At 48.4% G+C, this 18,767-nt stretch overlaps 1 protein-coding gene and 1 long non-coding RNA gene across 2 annotated transcripts in view; one reads left to right on the top strand and one right to left on the bottom strand.

Moving 5' to 3' along the window:
* The window catches only part of LOC127485501 (uncharacterized), a 178,624-nt gene that overhangs the window by 24,746 nt on the left and 135,111 nt on the right, over positions 1-18,767 (top strand). The gene's annotated exons all lie outside the window — the stretch shown is intronic.
* On the bottom strand, positions 1,962-4,025 carry LOC100347882 (olfactory receptor 2L3-like). Its single transcript, XM_051828557.2, has one exon. The coding sequence runs from the start codon at positions 2,895-2,897 to the stop codon at positions 1,962-1,964; it is 936 nt and encodes a 311-aa protein (XP_051684517.2). The 5' UTR covers positions 2,898-4,025.

The following is an 18,767-nucleotide window of genomic DNA, read 5'->3' on the forward strand; positions in this document are numbered from 1 at the left end:
GTTAATCCTCTGCCTGCGGCACCACCATCCCATATGGGTACCAGTTCTAGTCCTGGCTGCTCCACTTCCAGTCCAGCTCTCTGCTATGGCCTGGGAAAGCAGTAGAAGTTGGCTCAAGTCTTTCAACCCCTGCACCTCTGTGGGAGATCAGGAAGAAGCTCTTGGCCCTGACTCTCTGACTCCTGGATCCTGGCTTTGGATTGGCCCAGACCTTCTCATTGCTGCCCGCTGGGGAATGAACCAGCAAATGGAAGATCTCTCTCTCTCTCTCTCTCCCTCTCTCTCTCTCTCTCTCCTTTCTCTTTCTCTCTCTTTGCCTTTCTAACAAATAAATATATATTTGTCTAAAAAAAACTCTGGAAATCCATGCATATAAGAGGTCTTCAAAAAAAACCTGTGAATTGTGAAAAACCATGCATAGATTTCAAAGGTGTTTTATATCAAAAGAAATGGATGTTTTTGTTGTATTTCCATGAGCTTTTGGAAGGGTCCTTGTATAGGTGAACACTTCCTCAGAAACAAGGACACAAGAACCACTCAAGGAGTCAATGTCAAAGTCACTGCTGGGTGCCTCTGGAGTCGTGGAAAGGGGGGTGACCTACACCCTCGAGGCTGAGAAGACTGTGCATCCCGAGAGGCTGACGGGGCACAGAGGAAGGACACTGAGGAGGCAGACAGCGATACGGGAGCAGCACACATCACTCCCCAAGGACACATCATCCCAAGGCCATCAGGTCACTGCATCCATGATGGACACCCCAGGGTCACTGAGAAGCTCAAAGTCATGACTGAGGTGAGAGAGTGTCCTGAAGCCGCAGAGGCTGGCGGCAGCGATGACTACATGCACATGAACCAGGAGCTTGGAGGGACCAGCACATGGGGAGTGTGCAGATGGCCAACTACAATCTTAGGAGCAAACAGATGCACAGGCAGCTTGCGCTTAGCATAAGCAACTCCCAAGGCCGACATCAGAGGTAGGAGACTAAGGCTGTTGTCCAGTCTAGAATCAAGTTCCACACTTTGTTCTCTGTCCCTACACAACACTCAGGGCCAGAACCAACCGATGGAAGCAGTGCTCTGATTGGCAAAGTGAGCAGCCAGCAGGGCAGTGGCGAGCGTGTCCAGGCAGCACGTCTCTATCTGAGGTGCTCCCAGATTGCTCCAACAGCCACACTTCCCACGCGCTGGTGGCAGCTGCCACAGGGAAGGTTCACACACAGAACTGTGCAGCTACGTGTGGACAGATTGCTCAGGGAGGGGTGCAAGTCTGGGAAGAGACCCTCTGAGGTGTCAGGGAGGGCCTCACAGGAAGAGAGTGAACAGGGAGAGAAGCCCACGTGGCCGTCCATGGACACAGTGGCCCCGGGGTGTGCAGTGCACTGACCCAGAGTCCAACCCTTCCCCTGCAAGGCAGGGAAGCTGGAGCGTGGAATGTGCATGTATAGCTGTGGAGATCATGACAGCTCATCGTGTGAGACAAAGACATACTCACATGATGCTGCCCTGAAGAGTACACGCTCACACCTCTAACGTGTACCCCAATAGGTGCACCCCACACCTGAGGGCTCAATAAGCCCCTTTCATGAGCATCTTGCAATACAGGAGATGCCATCAGGGTGCAGATTGGGCTTTGGAATTCAAATGATTTGCTCTGCCAAATACCATGCACACTTGGCAAAGGTGAACCCTTTGGGTTCCTAATATATATGTAGGAACTTGAGAGACTTCAGAGCCAATTAATGAAAACATAAAAGAATTTTAATATGTTCCTGACTTGATAAGGCTCCAGGGATATTTACAATAAAAGCAAAGCAGCCTCTCGCGGAGGTCTGGAACTCACAGCCGAAACTTCATTCAGAAAGAACTCTCATCATGGTCTCCTAAAGCCATGAGTACAACCGGCTCCCCCCTGCCCGGCCGCTGCTCTGCTCACCCCCAAAGCCTGTCACTGTCTCTGCTCCCTAGGAAGCCCCGCACCTCCCCGCCAGCTTCTGGAGTGCAGCCAGCACCTCCTTGTTCCTCAGGCTGTAGATGAGGGGGTTCAGCATGGGGGTGAGCACATTGCTGAACACAGACAGCGCCTGGTCCTGCTCTGGGCTGTGGGAAGAGGTGAAGCTCATGTAAATGAAGATGTTGGGACCAAAGAAGAGACTCACCACTGTGAGGTGGGAGGAGCAGGTGGCCAGGACCTTCCGCCTCCCCTTGACGGAGCTCATGCGGAGCACGGCGAGGAAGATGAGTGTGTAGGAGGCTGTGATGAGACCGAAGGGGATGACCAGCAGCACCACACTGGTTACCACCACCACCGACTGATACACGGATGTGTCCTCACAAGACAGCTTGATGAGGACGGGCACCTCGCAGAAGAAGTGCTGGATCTCCCGGGACCCACAGATGGGGAAGTGCAGAGGGTAAACTGTGTGAACCAAGGAGCTGGCCGAGCCTCCAACCCAACACCCAGAAACCATGTGCAGGCAGAACCTGGGGCTCATGATGGCAGGGTAGCGCAGCGGGTTGCACACAGCCACGTAGCGGTCGTATGCCATGAGGGTCAGGATGAGGCACTCAGACATCCCCAGCAACAGGAAGAAGAAGCTCTGTGTCCCGCAGCCAACCCAGGAGATGCCCCTCTCCCCTGTGAAGAAGTTGGTGGCCATCTTGGGGACGATGGTGGAGGTCAGTGTCAGGTCGATGAGGGAGAGCTGGCTGAGCAGGACGTACATGGGCGTGTGCAGCCGGGCGTCCCCCAGGATCAGGACGATCAGCAGGGCATTTCCCAGGAAGGCCAGGATGTAGATGAGGACCACGGCGGCATTGAGGAGCAGGGAGTGCCGGGACCCAGGGAAGAGCCCGGCCAGGAGGAAGTCCGTGGCCGAAGAGGCGTTCCCACCCACCATGCCGCTGCACGGCCACGAGGGAGACCACTGGAGTCACTACCACGTGTGACACCTCGTGTCAGTCTGGGGGCCAGAAGTTCTAGAACCTTCCCCCCAGCTCCGGGTTCTCACGTAGCCTTTGCCCCCATCTCAGGGAGAGCACTTTCCCGTGTCTCTTGAACAATCGCCTGACTTGGTAAATACAGAAGACTGGACACACGATCCACGCCAGCACTAACCGGCCTCTGCTGAGCTGAGTTCTTCCGATTTTCTTCTTTCTTTCTAAGTTGGAGAATCCTGTAAATACTAACACCCATTTCTAGAAATACAGGCTTAAACTGCTGTACACTGCTCATGTTAGCCATGGGACCTAGCTAACAACTTTTGTGCATCAGAGCAAAAATGAAGGAAATTCTAATCAGTTCTTTCAATTTGCCTTTATAAATTATAAATCAATTACTTGGTTTCATTCTAATGAAATATCCTACTGTTTGCTTGCCTCTTGGTGGGTAATTGTCTTTATGCTATACATAGGGTGAGAGAAATTGCTAGACGCACAGAACTGCCAACCATCAGTTTTCTGTTTTACTGACCAAGGAAAGCTCTTGTATTCAATAGAGAATCCTGCACCCACAGTGACTGATGAAACGTCTGTCCTGTGCTTAGACACAGACCTCGAGCTCTGCTCAGTGGTCTCCGCGCTCCCGGCCCCGCTGCTCGTGCCGCTGCACCTCTGCTCTCTGCAGGGTGAGCAGCTCCAGGAGCGCAGCCCCCGCACTTGGACAGACACCTGCATGCAATGATCTTCTGGCGAGCGCCAGGCCTTTCCCTGGCAAGTCGGCTCACCGAACAGTGGCCGCCCCACCCCAGCCGGGAGAGACAGTGCTGCCAGGCAGAAGTTTCCAGATGCTCGGCCTCCCGACCAGAGGGGCTCTGCTCAGCACGGTCAAAACTCCCTGAAGTCCAGTCTGTTGCTGCAGCCAGAGACCCCTAACGTAAAGCCACACCCCGCTTGGGCTTACACTAGCTGTTCTCCCCTGGCCGTCTGTATTCACAGTACTGTGTGGCTTTTGGACAAAAGATCAGTTAAGAAGAAAAACCACTGCTTTGACTTGAGCCGTCGCTCTGGTGAACTATAAAATGTGGCGGGACTGGCTGACCTTCTCGGCCAGTGACCATGAGCACAAATTCACTTCTTACCACGCTCACATCAGTTCAGGGAGTACCACTGATGAGTGCGTGGGCAGCCTGCGTGGTCCACTCACTATCATAGCACACTTGCTGAGCGCTCACGAGGGCAGCAGTGACCTGGGACAGGGCCTAAGCAGAACAGAGGCCAGTGTGCAGCGCTGCCCAGCACCAGCCCCTGCAGTGCCCCTTGACAGTGGGCGTCAGCACCTTTAACTGCCCCGTTCTCTAATCTGCCCCCGCTCCAGACACCACCTGTCTGCTATAAGGCTGTGGGCTTACAACTCAGATAATGCAACTGTCAAGTTTAGACACAGCCAACTAATCTTAAACACTAAAAACTGGAGCAAAGAAACATTCAAATGTGTCTAGCTCACTCCTGCTTTAACGTAACAATCATCAGACTTTTACTTTGTATCTTGTAAATGCATATTAACTAGCAGCCAACCAGCTGAACCAAGCGGGGGATACCTTTTAGGAAGGAAAATCTGTGGGGACTGAAACCACACCCTGACTGTGTTCTTTGAGTAGAAATGCAAACATCACAGCAAAGAACTCTGCATCACTTCATACCATAAAGCCTATTTCCCCATTAAATGATTTCAGCTGACTAAGCCTTTTTGGGGTCAGCTCTGCACATGTTTCTGTTACTTGCTTTGTACACAAGAAGACTGAGCTGTGGGAGGGAAGAGTGTGATGCTGTGTGCGTTAGCCTGTGGCCCCAAAGCAGTCTCCCAGGTCCTGACGACTTTCCGGGCTCTGGGTCCCTCTTGTTAGCGTGCTCGAGGTTGGGCTGTGAGGGCACAGACAGCACAGGCATCGACAAAGTCAGCAAACGGCCATAGCTCAGGAAGCAAACCACCACAAGCCACAGGATAAGTTCACTGGGTCGTCCTACCTGCTGACTGCGTTTGGGCACATGATGGTGCCCCGTGTTCCACTGGGTTTGGGCAGACAAGAGTACAGATCACACCACAACCCCTGCCTTAAACCCTCGACAAAAAGCAGCTCAAAATGGATCAGTATTTTAAACATAAGACGAGAAACCGTAAAACCACTGGAGGAAAACACAGGGCAAGGACTCCAAGACATCGGCACAGGTAGTGGCTTTTTGGATCAGACTCCCAAAGTCCCAGCAATAAAGGCAAAAGTAGAAAAATGGGAGTGCTTAAAGCCAAGGAGCTTCTGCACAGCCCAGGAAAGCACAGCGGGAGGAGAGAGCTGACAGAATGGGATCATATGTCTGCAAACCTTGCGTCTGGATCTTCCACACAGACCCCAAACAGAAATACCGATTCCAGGCAGACTTCCCCTCAATGCGGACCCTGAGCAGGCTGAGCCTAACACAGGCGCTTCCTCCTGTGACAGACACAGTCACCGAAGTCTGACATGTGCGAGAATCAGCACCGGCCTCGTGAATTCTCTATAGAACGAGCGTTACCAGGCAAGGGGTGGGATGTGTTCCTTCCTGTCTGGCATTGGCCTTGCGCACTGCTTGTGTCCAGCCCCTCCCCCGTGGGATCCCGTGCTGACACAGGACCTTCCACAGTCACACACGGCTTCTCATGGTGCAGCATGAGTCCCCTCTGTGAAGGGGAGTGAGTGCAGCTGGCCCCACGCAGATGGAGGATCACGCATTTCTGCAAATGTCCGCCGTGTCCACGGTTCTGAACACTCGGAAGGGGGGAGGCTGGTGTGTATTTCAGCTGAGCTCTGCCTGGCAGAGCTGTAATTTGTCATCAGGTCTGGGGCTGAGACCTTCACAGGGAACAGCCCCGGGGAGCAGAGTCCCCAGACTCCAATTAACTTGGATCTCAGACCAAAACAATGAACCTCAGAAATTAGGAAAAACGGTGTGAAACAGATTTTCCTCACCATGGAAAATATTCCAGTGCTTCCAGCCCCACAGTGAATGCAAGGCAGCATGAGGACAGGTGCGGCCCGGGCTCTGTGGACTTCACGTGAGGAGGGTCGGCTTGCACTATCCTCACCCTCTCTCTCACACTCTGAGAACTCCCCCGTATGTCTTATAACGTAGTTCTTTCTGAAGCAGCTGGAGAATCCCATAGCTTCTTTTCAGTGTATAAATAATATTAATACTGGGGATCAAACAAATCTAAATGAAAGACCATGTCTCCCACTTGGTGACTATCATTTGTTCAGATAACTTGATTATCTGAGCATTATGTATGGTATCTGTAATGGCCTCACCAGGGTACGTCTCTTATAATTCTATAAGATGTGCTGTACCTCGGCTGGCGCCGTCTCTCTCTAGGCTAATCCTCCACCTGCTGCGCTGGCACCCCAGGTTCTAGTCCCAGTTGAGGCACCAGATTCTGTCCTGGTTGCTCCTCTTCAAGTCCAGCTCTCTGCTGTGTCCCAGGAAGGCAGTGGAGGGTGGCCCAGGTGTTTGGGCCCTGCACCTGCATGGGAGACCAGGAGGAGCACCTCCTCCTGGCTTCGGATCAGTGCAGCACTGGCCATAGCAGCCATTTAGGGGGTGAACCAACGGAAGGAAGACCTTTCTCTCTTTCTCTCTAACTCTCCCTGTCAAAATAATAAAAGACATGCTGTACCGTCTTCTAGAATGTTCCCCAGCCAGTGAGCGTGACGAACATCGCAGCCACCCACAGCCGGGTCTCTTCTCCCCACCTGAGGTCCCACACATCCTCTGAAGTCCCAAAACTTCCTTTCTCTAGGAACAGTCTGAGGGCCTGGGACTCATTCAGACATAGGCACAAGAAAAACAACAACAAAAAATTATTGGGTGGGGCTGGTGCCATGGCACAGTAGGTTAATCCTCTACCTGTGGTGCCAGCAACCATCTGGGCACCGGTTCTCCTCCCAGCTGCCCCTATTTCAATCCAGCTCTCTGCTATGACCTGGAAAAGTAGTGGAAGATGGCCCAAGTCCTTCAGCCCCCGGACCTATGTGGGAGACTCAGATGAAGCTCCTGGCTCCTGGCTTTGGATGTGTGCACCTCAAGCCATTGTGGCCATTTGGGGAGTGAACCAATGGACAGAAGACCTTGCTTTCTCTGTCTCTCCCTCTCACTGTCTGTAACTCTAGCTCTCAAATAAATAAACAAAATATTTTTTAAAAATTATTGGAAAATAATCAGTAAACACACATATCCACTGAATTCCTTTGGCACCAACGGGGAATTGTCAGCTCAAAGTGAATGGAGAGAAAGGGAGGCAAACAGGTGTTTTCCATGAGCTGGAGACAAAAGCATCAGAGTGAAACTTGTATCTCCACGTGTTAGAAAGGTCCACACCTGCAGCTGTCAGGAGGCTTCTAAGGACCAGGACAACTTCCCTGGGCTGTGCAGTAGAGCACTAGACAAACCGCTGTTTAGGCTGAATGTGGACGTTATCAAATGCATGAAGTTTATATACCTTAAATAAAAGGTGTCTAGGTTAAAAAAATTAAAAAGAATATAGCTCCTTAAGGACAAAGACAACACTGATTTATTTGCTTGTTTTTGCGTTAATTATACATAATTATCTTTATATATTTATGTATGCATGTATGTATATCACATCTGATTTATCTTTATATCACCTGCACTAGTGGCTAGCAAAATACTACCAAATCCGGCTGGCTGCCTGTTTTGGGCTGGCCTGTGAGGTAAGAAATTTATGGAAGGGGCCAGCATTGTGGCATAACGGGTAAAACTGTAGCCTATGATATAGGCATCCCATGTGGGCACCAGTTCATGTTCTGGCTGCTCCACTCCCAGTCTAGCTCCCTGCTACAGACCTGGGAAAAGCAGCAGAAGATGGTCTAAGAACTTGGGCCCTGCCACCCAGATGGGAGACCCAGATGAAGCTCCTGGCTCCTGGCTTCAGCCTGGCCCAGCCTTGGCTTTTGCGGACATCTGGGGTTTGAACCAGCAGGTGGAAGATCTCCTTCCCTGTCTCTCCCTCACTCTCTGCAGCTCTGACTTTCAAATAAATAAATCTTTTTTTAAAAAAAGAAAATCATGTACGATTCCAATTTCAGGGCCTCTAAACACAGTTTATTGGAATATGTCAGGCTCATTCTGGCACACACTGGCCGCAGCAGTGTCCACACCTGCAGAGCTGAGAGTGCGACAAAGCCTGGACCATTTACCATCTGCTCTTTACAAAGGTGTGTCAGCCTGTGGCTTCCACTACCTCTCTGCTTTGTGGACATCATGAGGGGATGATACCACCTTCAGTGGAGTCGCCTTTCAGAGAGAGGAGTTGATACCGTATGCATATGATGGTGGATGAGTGAGTGGACATGGTTAATTCTCGTTCATTACAGATGAAACAAACCTGCACTTGACAGCATCCTCTTTTTATGATAAAAGGGATGCTATGGTGCTTAACGCAACCTACTTTTCAGGGAAAATCTACAAGAGCTCAGTGATAGCCCCTGTGTGCTGTTGGTCTAAAGCTGGTATCTTTTCTACGAGAAATAACCACAGCACCTAGGACTGGTATGTCTCCATGACTGCTGTGAAAGTCTTCTGTAAACTCATCAATGAAAGCATCACACACTGTTCCCTCTATGTGGGAAGTCCAGGCTTAACTCAGAGGTGCTGCAGGTCTGGTTCCAGACCACTGGGATAAGTAAACACCACAACAGACTCACAGACCTCCTGGCTTCCTGGCCCGTGTAACAGCTGTGTTTGTGCAACGCTGTAGTCTGTGAAGTACAGGATTGCATTACGTACACACCGTCATGGGCACAGGAGCACAGGGAATTCTAACAGTCCTCAGCCCAGTAGGTCCATTACGGTTGACAACAGTTAATTCATTTTTCAAAACAAGTAGGACAGAGAATTTTGAGTGTTCCCAAATTGAAGACATTCTGCAAGTTTGAGGTGCTGGATACCAAGTTACCCTTATCTGGTCATTACGCACTCTGTATGTGTGTTGACATGACACACTTTACCCCTGTACTGTCATGTGTTGATGAAAAATTACACCTGTGTTTTAAAACACACTTTATTGCCTTAAAAATGCTAATGATCACCTAAGCCTTGAGCAATGCCTAACCTCTGCTGGTGCAGGGTCCCACCTTGAGGATGGCTAGGAATGGTAGGGGCATGGCAGTCTCCCAACGTAAGACATCCACGGGGTTTGCCTCATCAGCTCTGTCCCTGTAGCACACCATGCTGGAAAAGATGATGGCATTTTATGCCCCAGGTTCTTTCAGATTTGGGCTCAGTCCCCTCGAACGGTGCCACCGGCTGCCCGCTGAGTTTCCATCATTTTCTAGATGCTGTGGTGTCACTGCAGCCATGGGCACAGCCTCTTCACCTCGATGGGTTCTCCCTTCAGCACCTGCTCCTGCGCACCAGCTCCACCTCGGGTAATGCTGAATCCTGAGACCTCGTCACCTCCAGCCCTGGCTCTCACTGCTTACACCACATCTGCACTCACCTCCTCCCCTGAGCCCTTGCAGTCACCTGTGGGGATCGCAGTGGACGTCTTCCAGACTCCTGCACGTGCAGGAAAGTTCTCCATGAGCGATAATGGGGCATTGCTTCCAGAACCTTCCAATTCATTGTGCCCACCTCCAACAGAGGAATCATCGTCGATGGGGTGGAAGCCATGCAAAAAGCAAGTCTGAACGCGACTGCAGGGTCAAAATCTCTCCTCAGCTCATGGGATGCAGAATGGACACTGGTTAGCAGGCAGGGAGCTCTCACGAGAATACGGTTTTCTAGGATAAATTTTATTGTGTGCATATTTAAAATATACAGAAGATATTATAGAGAATGATGTTATCAGATATATAGAGAGAGACAGAGACAAAGAGAGTACAATGATCACTCTAGTGAAGCAAATCCACACACACACACACACACACACACACACACACACATCTCATACAGCTGCCTGTTTCCCCCACGCGGCAAGAGCAGCGGTACTGTATGCCTTTAGCAGAAGTCCTGAACACGACGCACTGGGACAATGCTTCCCGCCCACCTGAGCAGACCCCACGGCCAGGCGAGGGTCCTGGGCCTGTGTGCGCTTCCCCGTGGTGATGCTTCCCGGAGGACTTGCTAAGGGACAACTCTCCCAGCATCTGGGGTAAAGCTCTCCCTGCAGCCACACCCAAGTCGCTCCGGTCTGTGCAGCCACCTGGGCATGCGGGGCCTCTCATGCAGTTATCGAGAATTCAAGAAAGCAACAGGAGCATGAAACCAGGCCTGCGCCCTTCTCCCCTTCTCCTCGGAGCTGTGCCTGGCTGAGAGACAGCTGTGGTCAGGGCGTGGTCCACGCCACTCCCCGGCCAGCTGAGCGCAGCACCACTGCTTGGTCAGCGTTCAGATACTCAGCAAGTTTGTCGCTACTTCCCTGGCTGAGTTTTAAGGAATCTTTTTGCACAAAAATACGAGTTTTCTTCCTGACAGCTTGCACCGCCATCCTCACACATTTGCCTTCCCAGTTCCCGTCCGTTTGAGACCAACTCCCTCCAGCACAGCCTTCATAAATCCTCACCATCATCTAACTTCTTGAACCCATGACAGCATTCTTCTTGTTTTCCCCCAAATAAACCATTTATTTAAGGAACACAAACTTCATGCATTTCAGAAATACAACTTTAGGAACACAGTGATTCTTCCCACCGTACCTGCCCTCCCACTCACTCTCACCCCTCCCCTTCCCTCTCCCATTCCCAGGCTTATTTCTACTAAGATCTATTTTCAACTAACTTTATACACAGAAAATTAACTCTACACTAGCTAAAGAGTTCAACAAATTGTATGAAAAAAAAACTTCCTCAACAGTCAAGACAAGGGCTGTTCAAAGTTACTGCATCTTGAAGTTAATTTCACTTTTTTAAGCATTTTTTGAGAAAGTTAATTAGCTTTAAAGAACCCAAGAATGATACATTATTTTGTGAGCACTTAGACATAACTGTAACTTAGAGACATAAGAATATCCTCCACTTAATACATAAAATGAAGTAAATCTTTGAGAACAAGTTTTACTGTTAACTCTCATAACACAACTCTTTGAGGACAGAGGTCCTGTATGGGAAGTTCGTGCACAGTGACTCCTGTTGTTAATTTAACAATTAACACTTTTATGTATGATGTCAGTGATCACCTGAGGCTCTTGACATGAGCTGTCTGGGCTACGGAAACCTTTTGAATCCATGATGTCCTTCCGTATTTAGACAAGGCCATAAGCAAAGTGGAAGTTCTTTCCTCATTTCAGAGAAAGTACCTCCTTCTCGCTCTCTCCACTGGGGTCTTACCCACCGAGGTCCTTCATGTAGGACATACTTTGCCACAGTGTCTTGGCTTTCCATGCCTGAAATGCTCTCATGGGCTTTTCAGCCAGACCAGGAAGCCTTCAGGGCTGATTCTGAGGTCAGAGTGTCAGCAATCTCCTGAAGCCTTCCCCAAACCCTCTCTGTTTTCTGTCAAACCAAAAAGGGATTTATCCTTTCTCTGAATTCTTTTTTTTTATTTGACAGATAGAGTTAGGTAGTGAGAGAGAGAGACAGAGAGAAAGATCTTCCTCCCGTTGGTTCACCCCACAAATGGCTGCTGAGGTCTCCCATGTGGGTGCAGGGGCCCAAGCACCTGGGCCATCCTCCACTGCACTCCCGGGCCACAGCAGAGAGCTGGACTGGAAGAGAAGCAACCGGGACAGAATCAGTGCCTATATGGGATGCCGGCGCCGCAGGCAGAGGATGACCCAAGTGAGCCACACAGACAGCGCACGTTGCTCCGGCCTGCCACAGCACATGGGATTTTACCTCCTCCCTTAAGGACTTCATTCCCCTTGAACTGCAACTCCTGCAGGCAGCTTTGAAACACTGACTCAAGTTTCTCTCCCCACGCTCACTTAGTACAGCACTATCAGGCAGTAGTAGTGAGTGCATTAGAAGGTGCTGGAATGTAGACATCTCAGTATTATGTCCCTGCTGTTCTTTGATTTTGTGAACACAATGTGTCACTGTGAAACATTTCTTCACTTCAACTTTCAGGGACACGCTGTGATGCTGTCACAGCTAATCCAAGCCTGCAGTTAAATAACGCTAACGAGAGACAAAGGTGAAGGCTTCACGACGCTGTGAGGGAGACGTTGCAATCTCCACTTCTCAGATTAGGAAGCTGATGCTGAAAATCCTCGACTTGGCGGAGTTTTCACACCTGTATAACAAGCCCGGGTCCCACTCCACGCCAGGCTCAGCACACAGGGAATGGGGACATCGATGCCCACTGTCAGCTGACCTCAGGACTCACGTGCCACTCCACTGTGAGAGGCAGCAGGGTGGGGCGTGCACTGGGTGTCTCTCCTGAGTCTTGGGAGCTTTCATTCTGAACAGACTCCTACTGTGACAAGAAGCAGCAGGGATATTTGCAAAGGGGATTGATTCCACCCAGAGGAGAGACTGAATGTGATGTGCAGGTGGATGATTACTGTCCCAGCCATCACACATCCCTGCCACTACCCCCGAGCCCCTCTCAGCCAACTGCACCCAAGATTGGAATCTCACGCATCACAGAGTGATTAGATTCCAGGAAAAGCACAAACCTCGCATGGTGGGTCCAGCAAGGCGCCCATCACCGCTCAGTGTCATTCAAGCTCAGACAAGTTCTTTTCCTGCAAATGCCTGTTTTCAGAGCTCGGTGACTGTTCTCACAAGATCAGCAACTGCCTGCAAGGAATGGCATGCTTGGATCTAATGCGACATTGACCGGGTTTGTCGGCCAGGCCCTGGGGCCGGCTCATCACCACAATAATCGGAGAGTTAAATATGAGCGAGTGAGATATGTCATTAAAGGAGGAGAGCCTGCTCGTGCCAGCAGCTTTGGTGGTGACTCCGGAGCTCATCTGCATGCCCTGTGGGAACTCTTACTTGAACTACGGGATCTCCCTCTTGTCTGAACTTCCTGGATGTCCTCTGAGGAGCCTGGAAAGGAAAACAGCCACTTCCTCCCCAGGGCAGTGCCAGAGGCCAACCATTCAGCCTCCCTGGGGTTCTGAGCCTGTAGTCATCTTGGAGATTTCTCTGGGGTCTAGTTCCCTGTTGATGAGCGGAGGTCTGTGAATTCTTAACACACCATGAAAATAACTGTGTGAAAAACGGACAGCCTCTCCTGATAAAATCATTGGTCAGTATGATGGACGTGGACACCACAACTGTGCACCAAGAATGAAGCTGAGTACTGAGGTGCTCCGGGGAAGACAGAACAGTGACTCTGAAATCTAATTTTCCAGGAAAGATTTGGCGTCTATATGCAAAAACTACCGAAAGCTGCATTTGGAAAACATGTCAGTGCTAACTCCAATGGGTTCAAAGCCAAGCTAATGGCCCCTCTCTTTAAACTTGCTCCTCTGTTTACACTTGCATCTGTGACCACTCTCAGAGTAGCTGTTCAAAAACTCCAACTGGAAGTCAGCGCTGCTGCAAGTCTCATCCCCATGACTGTCACAATGTGTGGGCCAGCAAAGTGTGTCCCAGGCACTGCTTGTCCTCTGGTGTGGGCGCCAGGCTCCCCACCCCCACCCCGCTGCTTCCTTCCAGCCCACCTGTGGTCCCTGTCTATAACTACAGACCTACAGACCAGACTCCAGACCACAAGATTTGAAATACACACTGCTCCTCTTACTCTGTGTACTCTGTTCCGTGAGTCTGCTTCATAGGTTCCATGGGGTATCTCTGATTTGTGACTTCCCTTCCTTTGGGTACACGCGCAGTATGGGGTAGCTGGATCTTACTGTAGTTTGATTTCAGTTTCTGCTCTCCACACAGCTGTACTAATCAACATCCTCACCAGCAGTGTGTCAGGGTCTGTTTCTCTCCGTATCCTTGCGGCATTTGTGACTTGCCTTTGTGACGGTGGGGGCAGTGTGATACCTCATCCCCGACGATGAGTGATGCTAGGCGTGTTTTATAGACCTGATGGCCATTTGTGTGTCTTCTTTTGCAAAATGTCTGTTCATACCATTTGCCCATTTTTAGGTCACGGTGTTCGTTTTCTTGCTGTGGAGTTGCTGGGTTTCCTGCGTATCCTGGGTGTTGATCCCTCACAGATGAAGAGTTTACGCATTTTCCTCCTTTGATTTGGGTTGTCTTTGCACCCTATGGATTGTTCCCTTTGCTGTGCAGATGTTCCTTCCTTTGATGCAATCACATTTATCTAGTTTTCCTTCTGCTGCTTCTACTCTTGGGGCATTAGCCAAAGGAATCATTGCCTATGCTGAAGTCCTGAAGTGGTCCCCATGTTTTCTTCTAGTGGTGTCACAGTGTTGGGTCGTACTGAGTTGGGTTTTGTGTATGATGTGAGGCAGGGGGCTGGTTTCAGTCTTGGTACATGGGCTTTTCAAGTGTGACTTATTGAAGAGACTGTCTCCTATGAGGTGTTGATCCTTCTTTCTGGGATCCCGGCTATATTCCCCTGGCCGCTGAGTCTGGCTTTCTGACAGTGCCACACTGTGTGTCGATGACTCTGGTGTATTTTGAAGTCAGGTAATGTCATGCCTCCAGCGTTGTTCTTTTTGCTCAGGACAGAATTGTCTGTTCAGAGTCTTTTATCATTCCATATGAATTTTAGGATTTTTTTCAGTTTCTGTGAAGAATGTCACTGACATTTTGATGAGAACTGCAATGAATCTGTGCATCACTTTAGCTAGTATGGACATTTTCACAATGTTGTTTCATCCAATCCAGGAACATGGAATGTCTTTCCAGTTTTTTTTTTTCTGTTCTATTCCATTTGATTTATCAGTGTTTTGTAACTTTCACTATATAGATCAATTACTTCCTTGATGAAATTTCTAGAATTTTATGGTTTTTTAAAATATTTGTTTGAAAGTGTGACAAAGACAGGAATGGAGTGGGGGCAGAGAGAGAGATCAATCTTCCATCTGCAAGTCCAGGGCCCAAATGGCCACAACACCCAGGACTGCCACGTGGGTGGCAGGGGCCCAAGCACTTGGGTCATCATCCACTGCCTTCCCAGGTGCTTTAGAGGAAGTTGGATCAGAAGCAGTGCAGCAAGGACTTGAATCGGTGCTGCGACATGGGGTGCTGGCATCACAAGTGTTGGCTTAACCCAAAGCTCCGTAACAGCAGACCAAGAATTTTGGTTGTTTACAGCTATTATGATGGGGTTGCTTCCTCGGTTTCCTTCTCCACAAGTTCATTATTGGTGGATAAAAAATGCTACTGATTTTTATGCACTGATTTTGCAGTTTGCTGAGTTAGTTTATCAGCCCTGATGGTTTTTGGGAGGATTAGGAAGGTTACTATACTGAGAATCATCTCATCTACAAGCAGGGTGACTTTACTTCCTCCTTCCCTACGCAGAGACCTCTTATTTCTTTCTCTTGCTTAGTGGCTCCAGCTAGCACTTCCAGTGTTATATTAAAAAAGACCAGTGAGAGTGGACAACTCTGTCTTGTTCTGGATCTTAGAGGAAATTATTTCAACTTTATTCATTGATTTTAGCTATGGGTATACAATATACTTCAAAAAGTTCATAGAAAATGGAATTAAGAGATAAGTTTGGTAGAAAAACAACTTAAAAACTATGCAAACAAGGATCTTCAAAAATTAATGGGTATATATTATTTTTAAATATATCTCTTTTCATTTTTTGCACAAATAATCAACTTATACTTTAATTCCATGTTTTTCATGAATTTCTGAAGTGCTTTCATACACAACAGTGAGTGACACATGGGACCCCATCTAAGACACAGTCTGGCGCCTGAACAGGGACCCTTGGCACAATGTGCAAGGGACAACTCACCATGCCGCAAGGGTTACAGACGCATCATTTCATCTCTTCAAGAGCCTGGTGAGTGATCAGCATGAGGAAGTTCCTGTCCCCGGCACAACGGAAACATAAGGCGGAACTGCTTTATCTCCTTAAGAAAGTAGGACAGTCTTTATCAGAAAAGGCAATTGGATGCTTGCTGCAAAAAATTAATAGTTGCTGCCCTCGGTACCTTGATGAAGGCACTTTTCAGGAAAAGAGTTCCTGTGTCCTGTCTCTCCTTTTGCTTATGTACCCCAACTGTGCAGAACTGTAATGTTCTGTAACTAAGAGAAGACCTAGGCTACAGTCATCAAAACACACAGACACTATCATAGCTGGCAAATAGTCATCGAATGCGTAAGTACACATTTATCATACATTGTGTACTATACATTAGCATTATACATCTTATTATATAAATAGGTAGTTTTGCACTCTTAAAACAATAAATTATAATACTTGAACACAAAGGAATCTCTACATGCAAAGGGAAAATGTTAAACATGCAGCCTTATGGAAAGCCAAGGCACTGGCAAAATATGTCCTTCATGGAGGATCTCGAAGGGTGAGACCCCAGTGGAAAGAAGTGCTCATCAAAGAAGGAGGTACTTTTCTCTGAAGGGAGGAGAAAATGTCCACTTTGCTTATGGCCTTGTCTAAATACCGATGGAGTTTGTGGATTCAAAAGGCTTCCATAGCCTTGGCAACTCATATCAAGAGCCTCAGGTGATCACTGACATCATACATAAAAGTGTTAATTGCTAAATTAAAAACAGGAGACACTGTGCACTAACTTCCCATGCACAACCTCTGTTTTCAAAGAGTTGTATTATGTCTAAGTGCTCGCAAAAGATGTATCATGTTTGGGTGCTTCTTTAAAGTTAATTAAGTTTCTAAAAAAAAAAAGAAGTGAAATTAACTTCAAGATGAAATGACTTTGAACTCAACTGCTGAGGAGCAGTTTTTTGTGTGTGCAAATTGTTGAACTCTTTACTTAGTATAGAGTTGGTCTTCTGTGTATAAAGTTCATTGAAAATGGATCTTAGTGGAGAATGGGACTGGGAATGGGAGAGGGAGGAAGACGTGTGGTGGGAGGGAGGGCATGGTGGGAAGAATCACCATATTCCTAAAGTTGTACTTATGAAATGTGTACTCATTAAATAAAAGGTTTCTTTGGGGAAAAAAAACATGCAGCCTTGTAAACAATGGATTACTTATGTCCACAACATAAAGCAATAAGCTTGGCCTGTATTATGTTTTACTGAATTGTTTTGTTGAGCTGATTAGCAGTTTTGACACTGAGAAGATAAAAGGAGTTCAATGACTCACAGGCTCACTCAGAGAGTTACACTTCTGAAGAAACCAAAATCAGAAGTCGTCATTGACCTAAAACATGTGTGCAATTCTCCCCATTCAAAATAAAGCTTTTAATTTGTTGCGATATGATTAAGAGACAAGGATTGTGTCAATGTTGATTTCCTGGTTGCAACTTGGAAAATTGTGATGTATTTATGACATCACTCCACTATTTCCCATAACTACTTGTGAGTTCACGATTGATTCAGAATCAGAATTAAAAGGGAGTTGAGGCAGTACATGACAGGTTTTTCCAGGGGTGAGTGAGTGAGTGTGTGTGTGTGTGTGTGAGAGAGAGAGAGAGAGAGAGAGAGAGAGAGAGAGAGAGAGGGAGAAGGGGGCAGGGAGGGAGGGAGGGAAGAAGAGAGGAGGAGAAGAAAGAATGAGAGGAAAGAGGGAAGAGGGAAGGAGGGGGAGAGAGCAGCGCGCTGTCCAGATTCCATGCAGTCTATGTGGCTATCTTACCCTTAAGAAGAGCTCAACCCTGCTCCCCTTGACTGGGGCTGCACTCACTGTCTTGCCCCCAAGCAGCAGGATATAGGATAAGGGATAAGGGAGAAAATGAGCTTTCTGGTAGAGAACGCTGGCAAGTGCTGCCTGAGGCAAGTGGCCAGGGGGAACACCATAGGCAGTAAGTCAGGGATACCCTTGATACCCCTCAGAAGTCAGCTTCCGCCCCTGCATCTTCTACCCCAACACCTACAGCTCTGGCTAAAAAGAAAATGTCAAACACACACAAATCAAGGGATATTCTGTAACGCACCTGACCAGTACTCCTCCAACTGACAAAGCCATTAATAGCAAAACAGGACTGAGAAGCTCACAGCCCAGAGCCCAAGGAGACAAGGGAACGTATGTGGACCCTGAATGGGATCCTGGAAAAAGGGAGTAAGAGGAGACAGTGAAATCAGCAAGGGGCAGTGTTCATGTCACGGTTGACTCCGCGGTGACTTACGTGTTAACCACTTGGGAAACCAGGGGAGGGCGTTGGGAAATCTCTGCACTCTCTCTGCAATTTCTCTGCAAACCTGGAACTTTTCTCAAATTAGAATTTCCCTTAAAGATATCACTGGTCTTGTGAAGGATCTAGTTTAAGGAGCCATTCAATTTCTTTGGAATCAGGGATCAACTTGGCTCCATATTTTGGAGGAAAATGTCCACAATGAAGCCTAATAGTGTTTGGCAGTGAGAAGAACTTGACTGGAACCCATGAAACAACTGTGCGGAGAAGGAGGGGCATGGTGTAGGAAAGGGTGAGGGCTCTGTGGACGCGAGGCATCCCCACACTGCCTCTCACTCTCCCTGCTCCTTGCTGCGTCAGGCTGCACTAACGTGACCACTGTAAGATGCTGCCTATTCCAGTACCTTCACCTGTTTCACACACTAGTGGGTTTTTTTTTTTTCATTTTAAAATATGGATAAGACGAGCAAGTGCCACATGTTTCATAGACACAGCTTTAAGAGCGTAATGATAATTCCCATCCTACCCTCCTTCTGCCTTCCTTTCTTTTTATTTTTTACAATGACATACCTTCAATTTACTTTATAATCAAAAGCTTAACCCTCTACGAAATAAAGAA

The sequence above is a fragment of the Oryctolagus cuniculus genome, chromosome 6, assembly GCF_964237555.1.
Source record: "Oryctolagus cuniculus chromosome 6, mOryCun1.1, whole genome shotgun sequence".
Taxonomy (NCBI): domain Eukaryota; kingdom Metazoa; phylum Chordata; class Mammalia; order Lagomorpha; family Leporidae; genus Oryctolagus; species Oryctolagus cuniculus.